A 17,107-nucleotide genomic window follows, 5' to 3' on the forward strand; every position below is an offset into this window, starting at 1 on the left:
TATCGTCCAAATTAGGATTCATATGACAGACTGTGAGGTGAACTGATTGTTTGATTCCCTAACCACAAATGGTCACGAAAAGAAATATGCTGGGGTAATTTTGAAAGTGAAACATGGTGCTGAAAGTGGGAAAAGGAAAAAGAAAAAAAATATGATGCCAGGGAAGCTATCAAGGCCACTGTGGGGGGGGGGGGGGGGGGGGGGAGTGCTTCTCATTCCCACCTGGAAATATTTTCTTTTTTTTTAAGTTAAACTTGTTACTCAGGAAGGAAAGGGAAGAGTCTCACAAAATAAAGGCAGTCTGCTTCAAAGTAGGGACGCTGAGAGTAAGAATGGCTGTAATGTTACTGGACAGTCTGCAGTTAAGTCTCGTTGCCTCAAATAAATGTCTACAGACTTTGATTGGACAAACATCTTGTGCCTTTAGTATCATCCAGTGTGATTTTATAGAACATCACTGCTTTTAATAGCTGCCAAACATTAATTTTGTTTTGGGATCCTGCTGAAGTAGTCTGCTTCAATGGAAAAGTCACACGACAGCTGGAAGACACACGTCATGCCTTTCAGCTCACAGTGATTCTCAGAAAGGAATGCTTACTGGAAACTCGTAACAACAGCACAGACAATTTATTGTCACCAACTCTGACAGGGAAAGACACCTACAGGAACTTCACCCTTTATTTTGGAAGCTTGTGGCCATGGCAAACAAGCTGGATAATGCTGGTTCAACCGTTACAGCAATTGTGTGCTTACTGTTGTGTGTTCAGGCCACCACGCCTGCATCCTTTGACAATTTCCACACAAGTCAGCAGCAATGCAGATTCAAAGAAACCAGTGTGGGTGTCAAGGTATCCTGTACACATCTCCATCTGACGGACGTCCCTCGGAATTTGCCAAACAACACCATCACACTTGATTTATCACACAACAACATCACATTGCAGCAGAACGATTCTTTTAAAGGCTTGGCAATGCTAGAAACTCTCAATCTGGAATGTAATGATATAGCAACTGTTAGACAAGAAATTTTTTGGCCTCTGGGAAATTTAAGGACACTTATCTTGCGTGAGAATGCTATTGAGTATCTAGAGCCTGCAACATTTCTCTACAATCCTCTTCTAACAAATGTGCCATTGCCTTTTAACTGTCTCACAGAAATTCCCACTGGTGCTTTATCAACTCTGTCTTCATTACCGGTGGTAAATTTAGCAAGTAATTCTGTAAGATCTCTAAGTTTTAATGGATTTGAAAAGTGGAAACACATCTCCAAAATTTGGTTGGAAGTAAACAAAATAACTGAAATAAATCCCACTGATTTTCTTCCTCTGCAAAACACCACAGTAGGAATTCTTGATCTGAGGGTAAACCAAATAGAAAGCTTACCTAACCAAGCATTCTTCTACTTGAAGAATGTCAATGCAATCAATCTTGGAGGGAATAACATCTTCTCTTTCGGCATCTGGCCTTTCTTGGGCACGAAAGAAATAAGTACCCTCTACGTTGAGGGTTCAATGATTCATGAGCTCCCCCCAATGAATACTTCTGCAAATCTCTCATTGCCATACCCAAACATTATTAACCTTTCCCTACGATATAATTTCTTACAATCTATCCCAAGTGGTGCCTTGTGGGGCTTTGACAAACTGAAGAGGCTTAACCTCCATGCAAATAAGATTTCTGATATTACAAATGACTCTTTCTGTTGTCTACTATCTCTAACAGACCTTGATATGTCCCAAAATGCATTGTCCTTCATTCCACACAGAGCATTCTCTTGCTTGTCTCACCTCCAGCAACTTAATGTGACAGGAAATGTACTGAAGGTGGTTTCTCCCCAGTCGTTTGCTGGCATGAACTCAATAAGGACTTTAGTGCTTGCCAAAAATTTCATTGAGGAAGTCCTAGAGACAGCATGGACCATCTCTACCCTTCAAACACTTGATCTCTCACACAATCTCCTGGACACTCTCAAGAGCAGACGATTCACTGGTCTGTCAAACCTTCACGTGCTAAATATCTCATTTAATCTTCTCACTATGTTCACTCTGCAGTCCGTTTATGGACTATCAAACCTGCAGAAGCTGTATGCCACAAATGAGAAAAGTTCATATTTGAATGGCATGTTTAAGGCTTTGCCAAAGCTGCAATACTTGGATGTGTCAAACAGTAAAATCTCCTGGATGTCCATTGATCAATTCAGCAACAATGCTGACCTTGAGGAGCTGCGAATGGAACGAGGACAGCTATATGGCACAGTTTTGTTTGATAACAGTCAAAACATCTCTTTTTTTAGAGGTCTCGATTCCCTGGGAAAGCTCCGTTTGAAGGGGAACTTTTTCCATCAAGTTGATCTTCGTACATTCTCAAATCTCTCCAAACTTTACTACCTGGATATGAGTGAGTCACGTATCACTGTTCTTGTCCCTCGAATATTCAAAGATTTACACTCTCTAAAGTTCCTGTATCTGAATGACAACAAGCTACTAGCACTTCATGGGGATGTGTTTCAGGGACTTGGAAGCTTAACAGTACTTTTTATCCAGAAAAATTCACTCAGTAAAATTGAGAAGCAGACCTTTGCACATACTCCAGAGCTACGAGCACTGTATTTGCCTGGGAATCATATCAACACCATACTTCCTGGAACCTTCTTTCCGACCACAAATCATTCCCTGTCCATTGACTTCTCAGGGAATCCCATCTCCTGCACCTGTGAGCTGAAGTGGTTCAGGAACTGGCTTCACACTGCCAACATCAAAATGCAAAATGCTGATCAGACACGGTGCTCCAGCGCTTCACTGCAGGCACTCAAAAACAAGCCTCTACTGTCCTTTGATCCAGGTGACTTCTGTGGTGTGGACATCGGTCTCATCAGTGGACTATCCCTGTCAGGAGCAGCTGTATTTCTTCTCACTGTCCTCGCTTACATCAATCGCTGGTGGCTGAACTACAAATTCTTTCTGCTGAAGCTAGCCTTGTTTGGCTACAAGGAGGTTGAGGAAGATGTGGCAGAGGAGGACTACCGCTACCAGCTCAACGTCATGTTCCACGACGATGATGAGGGATTTGTGAATGACATCCTGAGACCAGCCTTGATGCAGAGGATGCCTCATCTGCAGCACATCATCTACGGGGACGATGACCTCAACGTAGGGATGTTCTATGTGGACGCCCTCTATTATGCTATTGAGAGCAGCTACAAGTCGGTCCTGTTGATAAGCAATCAGTCTGTGGGTGATGCCTGGTTTATGACCAAGCTCCGTATGGCGCTGGAGCACTTGAATGAGACCAGACTGGACAAAATAATTCTTGTGTTTCTGGAGGACATTGAGGATGACAACTTGCCCTATCTCGTCAGGCTTTTTCTGAGTAGGAACAGGCCCTACATGTTGTGGACTGAGGATGAAGATGGGCAGGAACTGTTCTGGGCCACTTTAGAGAAGAACATGAGGACTAACAGAGTTCTCAACAATATCATTCCTGTTTGAGATTGAATGGTGCAGAAATCAGCATATAATGGCCCAAAGCTGAAGTGTTTCTTTAATTACATCCTTTTTTTTCAGCCTTCTAATCCAACTTGCCAATGTTTGGTAAGTTTGTTCCTTAACCCGTTGAGGACAAGTCCCGAGTATACTCGGGCAGGTGTCTATGGGAAATGCGTGTTGTAGCAAAATCAGTCTGTCCTCAACGGGTTAAAGCTATGGCTATACTTGTAAACTCTAAATAGCATGTCAAAAGAATGAAGGTACACACACATGCTACTATCTTACTGTCTCAAAAACACACCATCAAATTGGTCATTAAGCAACCTAATTTACTCTCTGCTCTCAGAACATTTGAGTATAATAAGTGCAGTAAGAATAATTTCCTTGTACATTACAATGACATCTGACAAATTTGTTCTGATGTGTCTACTCTGGTACTCTTCAGTAGAAATTTAAAATCTAGTTCGCATGCTGAAAAATAGAAATCAATGCATATTGTTAAAGAACTGTTTTCATATGACTGTTATAGCTAAGTTTCAATTACAGAAACTTTACAATTGAAAGTCGACGCTCATGTTCTACATAGAATGTCAAGAATTTAGACAGACAAACCATGGGTGTCGAGAACACCGAGAGACCTACTATACAAAAAGAGTTGTCAACTCAACAAAGGTAATTTAGATGAGGTAGCACATGATCAAAGACAAATCAAAGAGAAAGTTCAGTTATGTAAAGATGTTTTAAAGGGATGATTGAGAAAAGAATTGCAGATGATTTGAAGGCTGGCTGGCAAAATTTGCAAATTTGGCAGACTACAAATAAATATAGTTTCTGAACATGATGTCAGGTTGATCTGCCAAAAGGTTAAAGCTCAAAAGGCTCCCTGTCATCTTAACAAGAGGGTAAGTTCTCAAGTTCTGCAGACTTCAGGTGACAAATGTGTTTACACATTTACTTCAGAAGTGCCTTGACACCGGGCTACTTCCCAAATCATAGAAAAGTGCATTTGTTATTCCTGTACTAAAGGCGAAATATATGAATTATATGACTTTAGACCAATGATTTTAGACCAATCGCACTTATGCAAGTTCTGTAATGAAGTGTTTTGAGAAGATTTTGCTGAGTTTTTGGTTGAAAGAAACAGAGACCCATATTAAATAGACACAAATGAATGCAGTTTGCTTTATAGGGGTAGGAGGTCAGTGGAAGAAGCCATTTTGTTGAAATGCCTTCTGGCATGAAGACTTACCTGGGACATAGATAAGATCAACTTGAAATTTTTCTAATGTCTTTAATACAATAGTTACACATTTCTTAACATGGTAAACATGGGTGTCAATCTTTGCATCACATTGTTGATTCATAACTTCATGCTGCAACAAAACCACAGAGAGTCAAGGTTGGTCTTACAACCTCTGATGCTTGAACTGTTAGAATTGGTGTGTCACAGAAAAGTGTTTTATCGTCTGTTTAATTTCTTCACATATCAGTGAATTTACTGCCGAAAGAGTGTCTGACCATCAAAAGTGTCTGACCATCAAATATGCTGATGATTAATACAATAGTCTCAGGGTATCTGAATTCGAGCAATGTGGACAGAACTTTATGTCTAAAAATAGATTGATTTTGTCAAAGGTGTGGCCTTGTTGAACAGGCCTTCAAGAGAAAAGCCTACCTGGGCACAAAACTTGCCAATAATCTAATAGACAGGACTTTCAATGCACTGCTGATTCAGAATAATGCAAATCCAAGACAACTTTCCAAAAGGCAATTGAGTAAATCGAGGTTTGACAAAACACTGGCAGTTTGTAATAAGTCCATAATTCAATCTATTGTTACATACAATTTAATATGGTTTTATGTTAATCTTACACAAAAAGACAGGGTGAGAATTAATTGGCCACAAAAGTGTAATGCCTGTAAAAAATTTTGGGAAAAAAATAATAGAAAACAAATGATCGAAAAAACAATGAAATACATAACAAATTCACAAAACAACGAACAAAAGAAACTGAATTTGACCGTGCTATTTTTTTGGATGACAATTGTTTGACGTGTCTTGAGGAATTCTGACACAAAAATTTAGCAGTCCTTCAGTCTTTCTAACGGAGGTAAAGGCGAAAACATGATTTCAAGCATTAATTTGTATAACTTACTAAAAATAGAAAATCAATATTTTTCTATTGTATGACCATATAATCTTGAAGTTGACATCTGGCTTTATGTTCGTGCAAAAATTTTGCAGCAATCGCGTCATCGGCGGCCGAGATCTGAAGTGGGGGTCATTAGAATAGGGTCAATCGGCCACAAAAGTGTGCACAAAAGATAATTTATATGGAATTGCCTATGGTCTAGGCTTGTTGAGAGAATGACGGTTAAAATAAATAAAATAATGACTGATTCTATAAACCCTCTGTGCCATTATTATTAGTTTGAACATGTCAGGATTCTGACTCTGTCCTCCTCGCACGAAGTGTGCTCATTTTTTATTAGTTCTTTTGTCCCGGATTCAATCCATACATATAATGACAGAGTAATCAGGTATGGTTCATGTGCATTTTTCATTCCATTTATATTGTGTCTTCCGGCAGTTGGCTTTGCCTTGATATGTAATATCATATTATCATGATAATTATTGTATGTGTGTGTGTGTGTGTGTGTGCGTTTTATGCAACAGTATCTGTATTTTTTAAACTCAGAAATTGGTTGACATTGTGTCTATTCTTGCATCACATTGTTGATTTCATGTTTCTTTGTTTGTTTGTTTGTTTTTTTTTTGCTAAAGAGGCCACAGACAGTCAAGGTTGGTTGAAAATCCTATGATCCTTTCACTGTGATACTTGACATGATCCAGGAATGCATTCTGTTTTTGCATCCATTTAATTTTTGTATTTCTATTTTTGTACGTTCTTGAATTTACCATTGAAACAGGCGAGTGTTTGATTATTAAGCACAGGATGTGGATGATGCAGTGATGATGCAGGAGAGTATATCAGTGAATATTGTAATAAGTTAGATAATTGTATAAAAATCATATACTTGTATGTCAATAGTTTCTGTCTTAGGAACTTTACAATAATGCAAGGTCAATGTATTACACTGTTATGGTGTACAATGTATGTAATATTGTATGTAAATATGTTTCAGTTTCAGTTGCACTTTGTGATGTCTTTGGGTGTACCAATAATTCATTATTTCATGTATATTTGTTGTAGTATCCAATGTGTGAAGAATTTCCATTTCGGACATTAAAGGAATCAAACAATCAAGAGCAGCTTTGTCCAAGATGTCACTGCTGTGGGGTGGGTGAACATATTCATTCCTTTGCAAAGTACAATAATCACAATTTGATCACAAGATACAGAAATATTAAAGCATTACGCAAAAATTCAATGGCAAGTGAGAAAGTACGGCACTCATTTGGAAAATCCAACATCAAGATTCTACAGAATATTTCACTAACATAAAGGAAAAGTTTTAGTCAATGACAGAAAATGATATACTGTAAAACGAGGAATGTTTGCTTGCATTTTAATTTCGTGAATTTCGCGAGCGGCAACATTCGTGAAATTAAAATGTGCCCGAAAGTTCCTGCTTACATACATGTAGTATGCATTGGATGCCAGCGGCAATTTGCAAAAATTTCATGCTGCGAGAAAGGCCGTTGGCTCCAATTCGTGAAATTTTCATGCCGCGAATATATCACGTTTTACAGCATGCAATCTACTTAGCCAACCAAAATACTTCGTAAAAGTTGTGCTTATTCTTGGAAACGAAGAAACTGGCCCAGACTCCAAACCATGATGGTGTAACATGAGGAGTAAGAGAACAGGAATCGTGCGACTGCCCTGTTTTTCTTTCATTCTTTGTTTTGTGCCACACAGTGAATCCTTAATGCTTAATTTCCTCTCTCACAGTTTTCTTTGGCAGTCAAACCATAAAGGAGAGAAATGGGTACGGAAGTCTTGTGTTATTCTCATTTCTTTTCTTTCTTGCTTGCATTGTAGTTACCCGGTAAATATGCTTGTCATGACATCAGCGAAAAAGTCAGAATTTCATGATTTCAGTAACATTTGCATAAATCATAAGTTTAGTGCTGAAAGTGGGAAAAGGAAAAAAAAGTAAGAGATTACCCGGGAAGTTGTCATGGCCATTGTTAAGGCTGCATGGAGGAGAAAAAACAAACAAAGAAATGCATGCGGATGCGCTTCTCATATTCCCATCTGGATTTCTTTTTTCTTAACTTCTTCCTCAGAAAGGAAAGGGAAGGATATCACAGAAAAAAAAGTAGTTTACTTCAAAGAAGCGATGCTGAGAGTAAGAATGGCTGTATGTTTCTGGACAGTCTGCAGTTGAGTCTTGTTGCTTCAAATAAATGTCTAGACTTCGATCAGATAACTATCTCCTGCCTTCTGTGTCATCCAAAGTGCTTTTAATGGCTGTCATGTACTAATTTTGCTTTGGGACACTGCTGCAACAATCTGCATTATGGAATTAGTCACATGACACCTATGAGATACACGTGCCTTGCAACTCACAGTGAGTCTTGGAAATGCATACTCTCTGGAAACTTGTAACAACAGCACAGACAATTTATTGTCACCTGCTCTGGCTGTGAAAGACACCTACTGCAACTTTGACTTTTGTTTTCGATGGCCGTAGCCATGGCAACCAAGCTGGATACTGCTACTTCAACCGTTACAGCAATTGTGTGCTTACTATTGTGTGTTCAGGCCACCACGCCAACACCCTCTGGCCATTTCCATGTACAAAGTCAGCAGCGATGTAGATTCAAAGAAACCAGTGTGGGTGTCAAGGTATCCTGTACAAATCTCCATCTGACGTCCATACCTCGGAATTTGCCAAACAACACCATCTCGCTTGACTTATCATTCAACAACATCACGCTGCAGCGGAATGATTCCTTTAGTGGCTTGCCAACGCTGGAAATTCTCAATTTGCAATGGAATAATATAGCAATTATTAGAAAAAAAATCTTCTGGCCTCTGGCAAGCTTAAGGACTCTCATCTTGAGTGAGAATGTTATAGAATATCTAGAACCTGGAATATTTCTCTACAACCCTCATCTAACAAAGGTACCATTGGCTTTAAACTGTCTCACAGAAATTCCCACTGCTGCTTTATCAGCCCTGTCTTCATTACCAGTGGTAAATTTAGCAACCAATTCTGTGAGATCTCTAAGCTTTAATGGATTTGAAAAATGGAAACACATCTCCGAACTTTCCTTGAAATTAAACAATATAACTGAAATAAACCCCACTGATTTCCTTCCTCTGCAAAACACCACAGTAGGTATTCTTGATTTGAGGGCAAACCAAATAGAGAGCTTACCTTACCACGCATTCTTCTACTTGAAGAATGTCAATGCAATCAATCTTGGAGGGAATAACATCTTCTCTTTTGGCATCTGGCCTTTCCTGGGCATGAAAGAAATAAGTACCCTCTATGTTGAGGGTTCATTGATTCATGAGCTCCCCCCAATGAATACTTCTGCAAATCTCTCATTGCCATACCCAAACATTCCTAACCTTTCCCTACGGTATAATTTCTTACAATCTATCCCAAGTGGTGCCTTGTGGGGCTTTGACAAACTGAAGAGGCTTAACCTCCATGGAAATAAGATTTCTGATATTACAAATGACTCTTTCTGTTGCCTACTATCTCTAGCAGACCTTGATATGTCCCAAAATGCATTGTCCTTCATTCCACATGGTGCATTCTCTTGTTTGTCTACCCTCCAGCAGCTTAATGTGACAGGAAATTTTCTGAAGGTGGTTTCTCCACAGTCGTTTGCTGGCATGAACTCAATAAGGACTTTATTGCTTGCCAAAAATTTCATTGAGGAAGTATTAGGAGCAGCATGGACCATCCCTACCCTTCAAACACTTGATCTTTCACATAATCTCCTGGACACTCTCAAGAGCAGACGATTCACTGGTCTGTCAAACCTTCAAGTGCTAAATATCTCATTTAATCTTCTCACCATGTTCACTCTGCAGTCCGTTTACGGACTATCAAACCTGCAGAAGCTGTATGCCACAAATGAGAAACATTCATATTTGAATGGCATGCTTAAGGCTTTGCCAAAGCTGCAATACTTGGATGTGTCAAACAACCCGATCTCCTGGATGTCCATTGATCAATTCACTCACAATGCTGTCCTTGAAGAGCTGCGAATGGAACGAGGACAGTTGCTGGGCAGAGACTTATTTGACAACAGTCAAAACATGTCTATTTTCAGAGGCCTTGCTTCCCTGGGCAAGCTCCGTTTGAAAGGGAACTTTTTGCATCAATTAGATCTTCGAACATTCTCAAACCTTTCCAATCTTTACTACCTGGATATGAGTGAGTCACGTATCACTGTTCTTGTCCCTCGAATATTCAAAGATTTACACTCTCTAAAGTTCCTGTATCTGAATGACAACAAGCTACTAGCACTTAATGGAGATGTGTTTCAGGGACTTGGAAGCTTAACAGTACTTCTTATCCAGAATAATTCACTCAGCAAAATTGAGAAACAGACTTTTGCACCTACTCCAGAGCTACGAGCACTGTATTTGCCTGGGAATCATATCAACACCATACTTCCTGGAACCTTCTTTCCGACCACAGATCATTCTCTGTCTATTGACATCTCCAGGAATCCCATCTCCTGCACCTGTGAGCTACAGTGGTTCAGGAATTGGCTTCACACAGCCAACATCAGAATTGAACATCCTGATCGGACACTGTGCTCCAGCGCCTCACTGCAGGTGCTCAAAAACAAGCCTCTACTGTCCTTTGATCCAGGTGACTTCTGTGGTGTGGACACCGCTCTCATCAGTGGACTATCCCTGACAGGAGCGGCTGTCTTTCTTCTCACTGTCCTCGCTTACATCAATCGCTGGTGGCTGAACTACAAATTCTTTCTGCTGAAGCTGGCCTTGTTTGGCTACAAGGAGGTTGAGGAAGATGTGGCAGAGGAGGACTACAGCTACCAGCTCAACGTCATGTTCCACGACGATGATGAGGGGTTTGTGAATGACATCCTGAGACCAGCCTTGATGCAGAGGATGCCCCATCTGCAGCACATCATCTACGGGGACGATGACCTCAACGTAGGGATGTTCTACGTCGACGCCCTCTATTATGCTATTGAGAGCAGCTACAAGTCGGTCCTGTTGATAAGCAATCAGTCTGTGGGTGATGCCTGGTTTATGACCAAGCTCCGTATGGCGCTGGAGCACTTGAATGAGACCAGACTGGACAAAATCATTCTTGTGTTTCTGGAGGACATTGAGGATGACAACCTGCCCTATCTTGTCAGGCTCTTTCTGAGTAGGAACCGACCCTACATGTTGTGGACTGAGGATGAGGATGGACAGGAACTGTTCTGGGCCACTTTAGAGAAGAACATGAGGTCTAATAGGGTTCTCAACAATATTATTCCTGTTTGAGATTGAATGGTGTAAAGAAACAGCACATGTTGGGCCAAAGTTTGTGGGTAACACGCTTGTAAGTTACAGTGGACTCCAGTTATAATGAAGTCCTGGGGACCTGCATCTTTCTTTCGTTATTATCTAAATTTTGTTATTATAACCCAACAAATACACAATAAAAATACATAGAGTGCATAATATTGGAGCTGAATTTTTTCTTCGTTGTAACCAGAATTGTATTATAATTGTGTTCATTATTACGGGAGTGCCTCGTATCAATCCAGCCGAATAGCCTTCAGTTTTCCTTGATTTACGTCCTTGTTCAGACTTCAAATCCAAATCACCAAATTTGGTGATTATTTGTACCTACACGTGTATAGATGAGTGTGCTTATAAACTAAAAACAGCTGGTAAAGAGGAAAATGGAAACTATGTTTGATTTTATTTCACTATTTGAAAAAGAGACTGTAGACTTTGTCATAATATAATTACATGTTGTACTCTCTGCTTTCAGAACATTTGAGTCCAAAATGTACAAAAATAATAATTTCCTTGTACATAACAATGCCATCTGTCCAATTTGTTCTAATGTGTGTACACTATTCTTTAGAAGAAATCTAAAATCTAGTTTGAATGCTGAAAAATAGAAATAGATGCCTCTTCTTGTTAAACTGTTTTCATATGAGTTAGCTGGCTTCTATTACAAAAACTAAACAACTGACAGTCTTCCTAAAAGCAATTTGATTGCACACACTAGTTTTGCATGCTTGATATCAAATGTCTGATTTATTACGATAGTGTGAGCATCTCAAATGCATTGAAGACATTATCTTGTGAATTATCGGAACAATGTATTGTATATGGGCTGTAGAATCTTTGTGTATTTGACCTAAATTGTTACACCTTCTATGTGTCTAACTAAGGAACAGATTGTTCATTGCTACCGATGTATAAAAATACTTAATGCAATTCATGTCAAGATTCATTCATGAAGATGTAAAGTACAGGGCCGATATTTAATTCAATACTCTAGTCAGAAATTCAAAAATTTGACATATTGTACTCTTTTGGACTTCAGTCAAAGACTGAGTTTAAATCTTAAAGGGGAATACTAAAGAAATAGAATTATATATGAAGTGAAAGAGTGGGATACATAGAACAATTTGTCGTTTACATCGTTTAAAATGGCCTTTTTGACGTGGAGTTAGAGGATTTTGAAAATTTACACCTGTCACCCCCCTGAAATCTAGGTCACAGCGTAAATTTCGAGGCTTTGCCTATGACGTCATGGGATGAAAGGAATCGCGCAAGGTCTCGAGTGTCGCAGGCCCCCGCGCGCATAATGTATACATTGTATCATACAAGTTGTTGTAGATAGTATTTGCATACAAAGTTTAAAAGTTTGTTTTTCGATAATGCACGACATCGTTCGTTAAGGCCATGCAGTGATGATCAGGATGATTTCTTGGTGGAATTTGAATGTGGGAGCGATGATGAACTGAGTGATACAGTACACACTAGTGATGATAACGATGATGAAACTAGTGATGATGACCCTGGTGAAGTTGGAGAGATAGATGTTGCTGACGAGCCGCACGGCGGGGCGCAGGAGGGAGACGCTATGGGCGAGCTAGTGGGGAAGGCCCAGGGCGGTCCGGTTGAAGCGGATGGACTTTAATAGTGGAGATTGGCAGTTCGAGCCCTTGCCACACGGCAGGCCAGGGGACAATGTTGGTGACGCAGGACCAATGCTAGGTAGACTTCAAAATTTAGATGGGTAAGAGTTTTTTTTAATTCTGAACTGAAAATGAACCGAGCTTAGTGCTGACTTGATCTTGTACTTCAGAGCAGCAGTAGGCCTAACTGAACACAGCCCAGTCGCTGTAAGTAGCGCAGCGTCTGGTCGGGCTACGTATTATCAATCACATCACACTCACTCCTAACTATACACAGCCCAGTCGCTGTACGTAGGTACGTCGCGACAGGTATTCGCACAGCGTACTTACAGCGTCTGGTCGGGCTAACTCACTCCGTACTCCCGTTCACAGCTCATCAGCATTCTATCTAGCAAGAGCTAGGTACTGCACGATCCATTCATTACTTCACCGAGTCCATCAAAGTTTTATCACTATCGATGAAAATCGCAGTGCTCTGTATCGTTTATTTTATCACCAGATAGGCCAGCCGGCCTAGTCAAGACTTCGACTTAGCCGATGCCCGCGCATTGATTGCGTGGTATCTAGCATTAGCGATCCACGTATGCCGAATGTTTCGCGAGTTTTTTTTTATTATTTTCGCCAATTTCGCGAACCTGGTGCTTTTTGCGAATTTAAAAACACGAGAAAATATTAACTCTCTTTCCGTATATATTTCCCCCTTCCGTGGTGTACTCCACAACCACGAATTTAAGCACTCGCGAAATTATTGGCAAGTCCCAATTCGCGAAAAAATAGACTCGCTAAATACATGTGTATGGCGTACACAGCTGTAGTACTACCGAGGAACTGCCGATATAATACATTGTACGTACCAAAGAGGTACGAAGCTCAGGCTTCTCGCCCGCTCTTTGATACACGAAGGCTACTGCACTGCGACATACGCGGCCGGTGATGGGCGCATGCATGTGACTGATTGACTACGAAGCACCATCGTACAGGCACTAGGCCTGACAGCTTCTGTATTCGTGGCCTAAATAACACGTAACAGACTCTATTTAAACGAGGAAATGTGTGATTTCACAGGAGACTTGAAGTAGAAAACAATTTTATTTCATTTTTTGTGACATTCTGATAAAAAATGTCTTGGGATTTCGGGGTATGAGCCTCGACATCACGCTCTCATCGAGAGCATACATAGGTAAGCTTAGGCTGTTGTGTGATACTTCCGGGTTTGCCTTTCATCCCATGACGTCATGGACACGCCCCCAAAATAACCACGGATCTTCCGATTGAGCATGATTCAGGATACAATTTTTCTAAGCAGCCGTTCTCCAAAACGCAATTTTCTAAATGGATGAATTAAAGGCTGGTGTGTTTAACATGCTCTATGCTTGAAATGGGGGAATAATCCAACAAAATATGCATTTCCTTTAGTATTCTGCTTTAACCCTAAAAAGACTGGGCTATTTTGGTAGCTCGAAAGACTGGGGGGGGGGCCTAAAGGGCCCCCCCTTAAGATCTCGGCCGTGGATCGCGCGATTGCCGCGGAAATTTGCACAATGGTAGTGTGCGATGTAATCTACAAGATCGTATATTTAAATTTTCCAAAATGGTCTTCTTTTATTTTATTTTGATTAATTAAGCTAATTTATGCGAGAAATCAGACTTTTTGATCTAAATCAATAAATAAAGCTCCAAAAGTGCTCATTTTTGGTCTAAATATTCTTTGTGGCATTCTTAGCAAATGTACTTGAAAAAAGATTCGGTATCAAAATTGATTTCTTATTTATTTTATTGTTTTATGAATTTCTTATGTATTTCTTTGTTTTTTCGACCTTTTGTTTTTGTTGTTTTTTCCAGCAAAATTTGTGGCAGACCCTTTTTGAAGCATAATTCTACTAAAACAAATTAATTTTAGCCATTGAGAGTAAAAATAAACATATTTATATAAACAATGTGAAAAAACTCAATTTGTATTGACTTTGTACACAAAATCACATTTTTGAGCCATTTTTGGTCTCGCGAGCATGTACAAAAAGTTATGTAACTTCAGAACCGTACCCCCGGGCATCACAAATTTGGTGTCAAAATGTGCGGGAAACTCGAAAGAAAAAAGTCATAGAGCATCGCGGTGAGAGCATTGGGTGTTGCAGAGTAATCGCGCGAAATGTCGAGGGGGGGGGCCTTTTAGGCCCCCCCCAGTCTTTTTAGGGTTAAGTTTTCACATTTTTCATTTCGGTTACATAATTAGCTTTATACGCACAAAGGAAGGGCCCTTACATTAATCATTAGAAGAAAGAAATGAAACAAACCCTGATTAAATTACACTGTGATTTCAATGAGGCTTCCTGTATGACCTTCACTACCATCACTGGCCAGTGTAACATTGGTGTGGGGCAGATGAACGTATTCATTTTTTTCAAACAGAACAGTAATCAAGAGTTGATCAGGAGATAAAGAGACAAGAAGCATTACTGAGGTTCTTATGTCGCATCAAGAGGTTAGGAAGTGACAATTGTATGTGGGGTAGGAAAGGTAGCACAATATCTACTTTGACACTGCAAAACCTATAGATGAGCATTATTACACAAAAATCTAAAGCAAAGTGAGCAAGCAAGTAAAGGCACCCTTTTGGCAAATGTGACATGGATTCTAAGGAATATTTTCCTTAACATAAAGTATAAGTCTGATAGTTGACAATAGAATATGATGTACATACACAATCTACTTGGCCAAGCAAAATACTTCGTAAAAGTTTGGCTTATTCTGAGAAAAGTAATGAATGAACTGGCCCAGACTAGAAACCATAATGGTGAGATATGAGGAGTAGGAGAGCAGGAATTATGTGTCCTGTTTTTCTTCCATTCTTTGTTTTGAGCTACAGAGTGATTCACATACACTGTAATCTCCTCTCTCACAGTTTCCTTTGGCAGTCGAAATAGAAAGGAGAGAAATGGGTACGGAAGTCTTGTGTTATTCTTATTTCCTGCTTTTTTGCTTACATTGCAGTCATTTAGTATCAAAGTTCATGCACAAATCTGGCATGATATTAATGTTTTGGCGAAATTTGAATTAAAAAAAAAAAATCTACACATGAAATATCATATGACTCTCCAGAGAAAGCTTCCTTATAGGGACACTGTCTTAGTGACTTTTAAAAGAATACATGGTTTTTAACCAACTGTGTATTTGTGCATTGCATTCCAATTTTCTTAAATCCAAAGTATCTGCTTCATACTTTATTTTTTGTAATGACCTCAAGGAGTTTACTGTCTGTATTCATCTTATATTGCTCATAATGAGTCCCTAATTCCTCTAGAACCATTGAAGAAAACAAGTTCACAAAATGAAGGTCTACTATCTCCTGAATATTACTAGAACAGTAGTGAAGTTTGAGGAAAATCGTACAATCCATTCAAAAGATACATCCTGGTATCCTTAAAGTGTCTATGCACTCACTGCTGTATGAGAAGACTACTCCTGTTTGTGATGTCACATGTATAGAAGGATGTATGTTCGTCACTCAGACAATTTACTTGGATATCTCCCTCAAGGGCCATTGCGGACATGGTTCGTTTGGGGCATACGTATGGAGAGGCAGTTGCATGCGTATGCCCGTTTCCATATGTATGCCCCAAACGAGTTGTGTCCGCAGCGGCCTTCCATATACGTTGCCTCTCCCTCGCTTCTTCTACCACCCCGACTTTGCCACTGTCACTATCAGTGTCATTGTCACTGTCATCACTCAATTCACTCTTGACGTCAAACTCAAAGTCTTTCCGTGCAATATCAGGTAAAAATCAGATGTTTTCATGTCTCAGCCGAGAAAGCAGATGCGACTAAAGACGGGCCAGATATTGCATCCGCTCACCATGAAATAAGTGCTCTATGAATGGCAGCCTCGATGTCCCACTGCACTCGTAAAGGGTTTTGTTCATTTCGTGATGTCATATTTTAGGGCTCGAAAAAGACGGCTGTTCCGGAGCAAAAAACGGTGAAGTAAATCAGTCAGTTTTAACTCGCGATTTCTCAGTGGCTCAAATATCTTTTGATAAGTCACATTAAAAATCTGTTTCAGGAGACATTTCCTCTGCTTTGACACCTTCTTTTATATGATTTTCTTGATTTTAATGTCTCATTCACCATACTTTAAGTACGAGGACAGGGAAGAAGAAGAAAATAGGATTATGAAAAACACACTTCTGCATATATAAGCAAATGGCAGAGCTTTCAACTTTCTTTGTTAAGCACGGGATAGCACATACACAAATCAATTACCAAAGGGGGGGGGGGGCGCACGCTGTGGCATAGTGGATAAGACTCTCTACTCCCAATCGGAGGACCAAAGTTTGATTCCCGCCAGTGCTTATGCCCTTGGACAAAATGTTTTACCCACAATGTCCCTCTTGACCCAGGTGCATAAATGGGTACCTGGCAACGCTAGGGTAATAATAATGGCAGGGCCCTCTGGTAGAGCAGTGGCAGCACTGAAGAGGCTACCCTGGATAAATAAGACCTTGTTATT

At 40.0% G+C, this 17,107-nt stretch overlaps 5 protein-coding genes across 5 annotated transcripts in view; 4 read left to right on the forward strand and 1 right to left on the reverse strand.

Moving 5' to 3' along the window:
- LOC139741180 (peptidylprolyl isomerase domain and WD repeat-containing protein 1-like) overlaps positions 1-17,107 on the reverse strand; it is an 84,775-nt gene that overhangs the window by 21,003 nt on the left and 46,665 nt on the right. The gene's annotated exons all lie outside the window — the stretch shown is intronic.
- Positions 738-2,721, forward strand: LOC139741386 (uncharacterized). The gene is made up of 2 exons (XM_071651972.1): positions 738-2,528; positions 2,692-2,721. The coding sequence occupies exons 1-2, from the start codon at positions 972-974 to the stop codon at positions 2,719-2,721; spliced, it is 1,587 nt and encodes a 528-aa protein (XP_071508073.1). The 5' UTR covers positions 738-971.
- On the forward strand, positions 2,755-3,515 carry LOC139741438 (toll-like receptor 2 type-2). Its single transcript, XM_071652022.1, has one exon. It carries the CDS (start codon positions 2,760-2,762, stop codon positions 3,486-3,488), a length of 729 nt encoding a protein of 242 aa, XP_071508123.1. The 5' UTR covers positions 2,755-2,759; the 3' UTR covers positions 3,489-3,515.
- On the forward strand, positions 8,150-9,553 carry LOC139741500 (uncharacterized; the record flags this gene model as incomplete). Its single annotated transcript, XM_071652086.1, has 2 exons — positions 8,150-8,581; positions 9,248-9,553. Coding segments are annotated over exons 1-2 (738 nt in total), but the record flags the coding sequence as incomplete, so codon positions are not given.
- LOC139741456 (toll-like receptor 4) lies at positions 9,591-10,982 on the forward strand. The gene has a single exon (XM_071652044.1). It carries the CDS (start codon positions 9,635-9,637, stop codon positions 10,940-10,942), a length of 1,308 nt encoding a protein of 435 aa, XP_071508145.1. The 5' UTR covers positions 9,591-9,634; the 3' UTR covers positions 10,943-10,982.

Source organism: Diadema antillarum, unplaced genomic scaffold, assembly GCF_040938485.1.
Source record: "Diadema antillarum isolate AM-2024a unplaced genomic scaffold, OU_Dant_1.0 scf00000031, whole genome shotgun sequence".
Taxonomy (NCBI): domain Eukaryota; kingdom Metazoa; phylum Echinodermata; class Echinoidea; order Diadematoida; family Diadematidae; genus Diadema; species Diadema antillarum.

Bases quoted from the DNA above. Each gene is read 5' to 3' on its own strand.
- LOC139741386 (XM_071651972.1), top strand. From the start codon at position 972: ATGCTAGAAACTCTCAATCTGGAATGTAATGATATAGCAACTGTTAGA. The intron at 2,529-2,691 runs GTACTTTTTATC...TTGACTTCTCAG, and splicing joins AGGGACTTGGAAGCTTAACA to GGAATCCCATCTCCTGCACC.
- LOC139741438 (XM_071652022.1), top strand. From the start codon at position 2,760: ATGCAAAATGCTGATCAGACACGGTGCTCCAGCGCTTCACTGCAGGCA.
- LOC139741456 (XM_071652044.1), top strand. From the start codon at position 9,635: ATGTCCATTGATCAATTCACTCACAATGCTGTCCTTGAAGAGCTGCGA.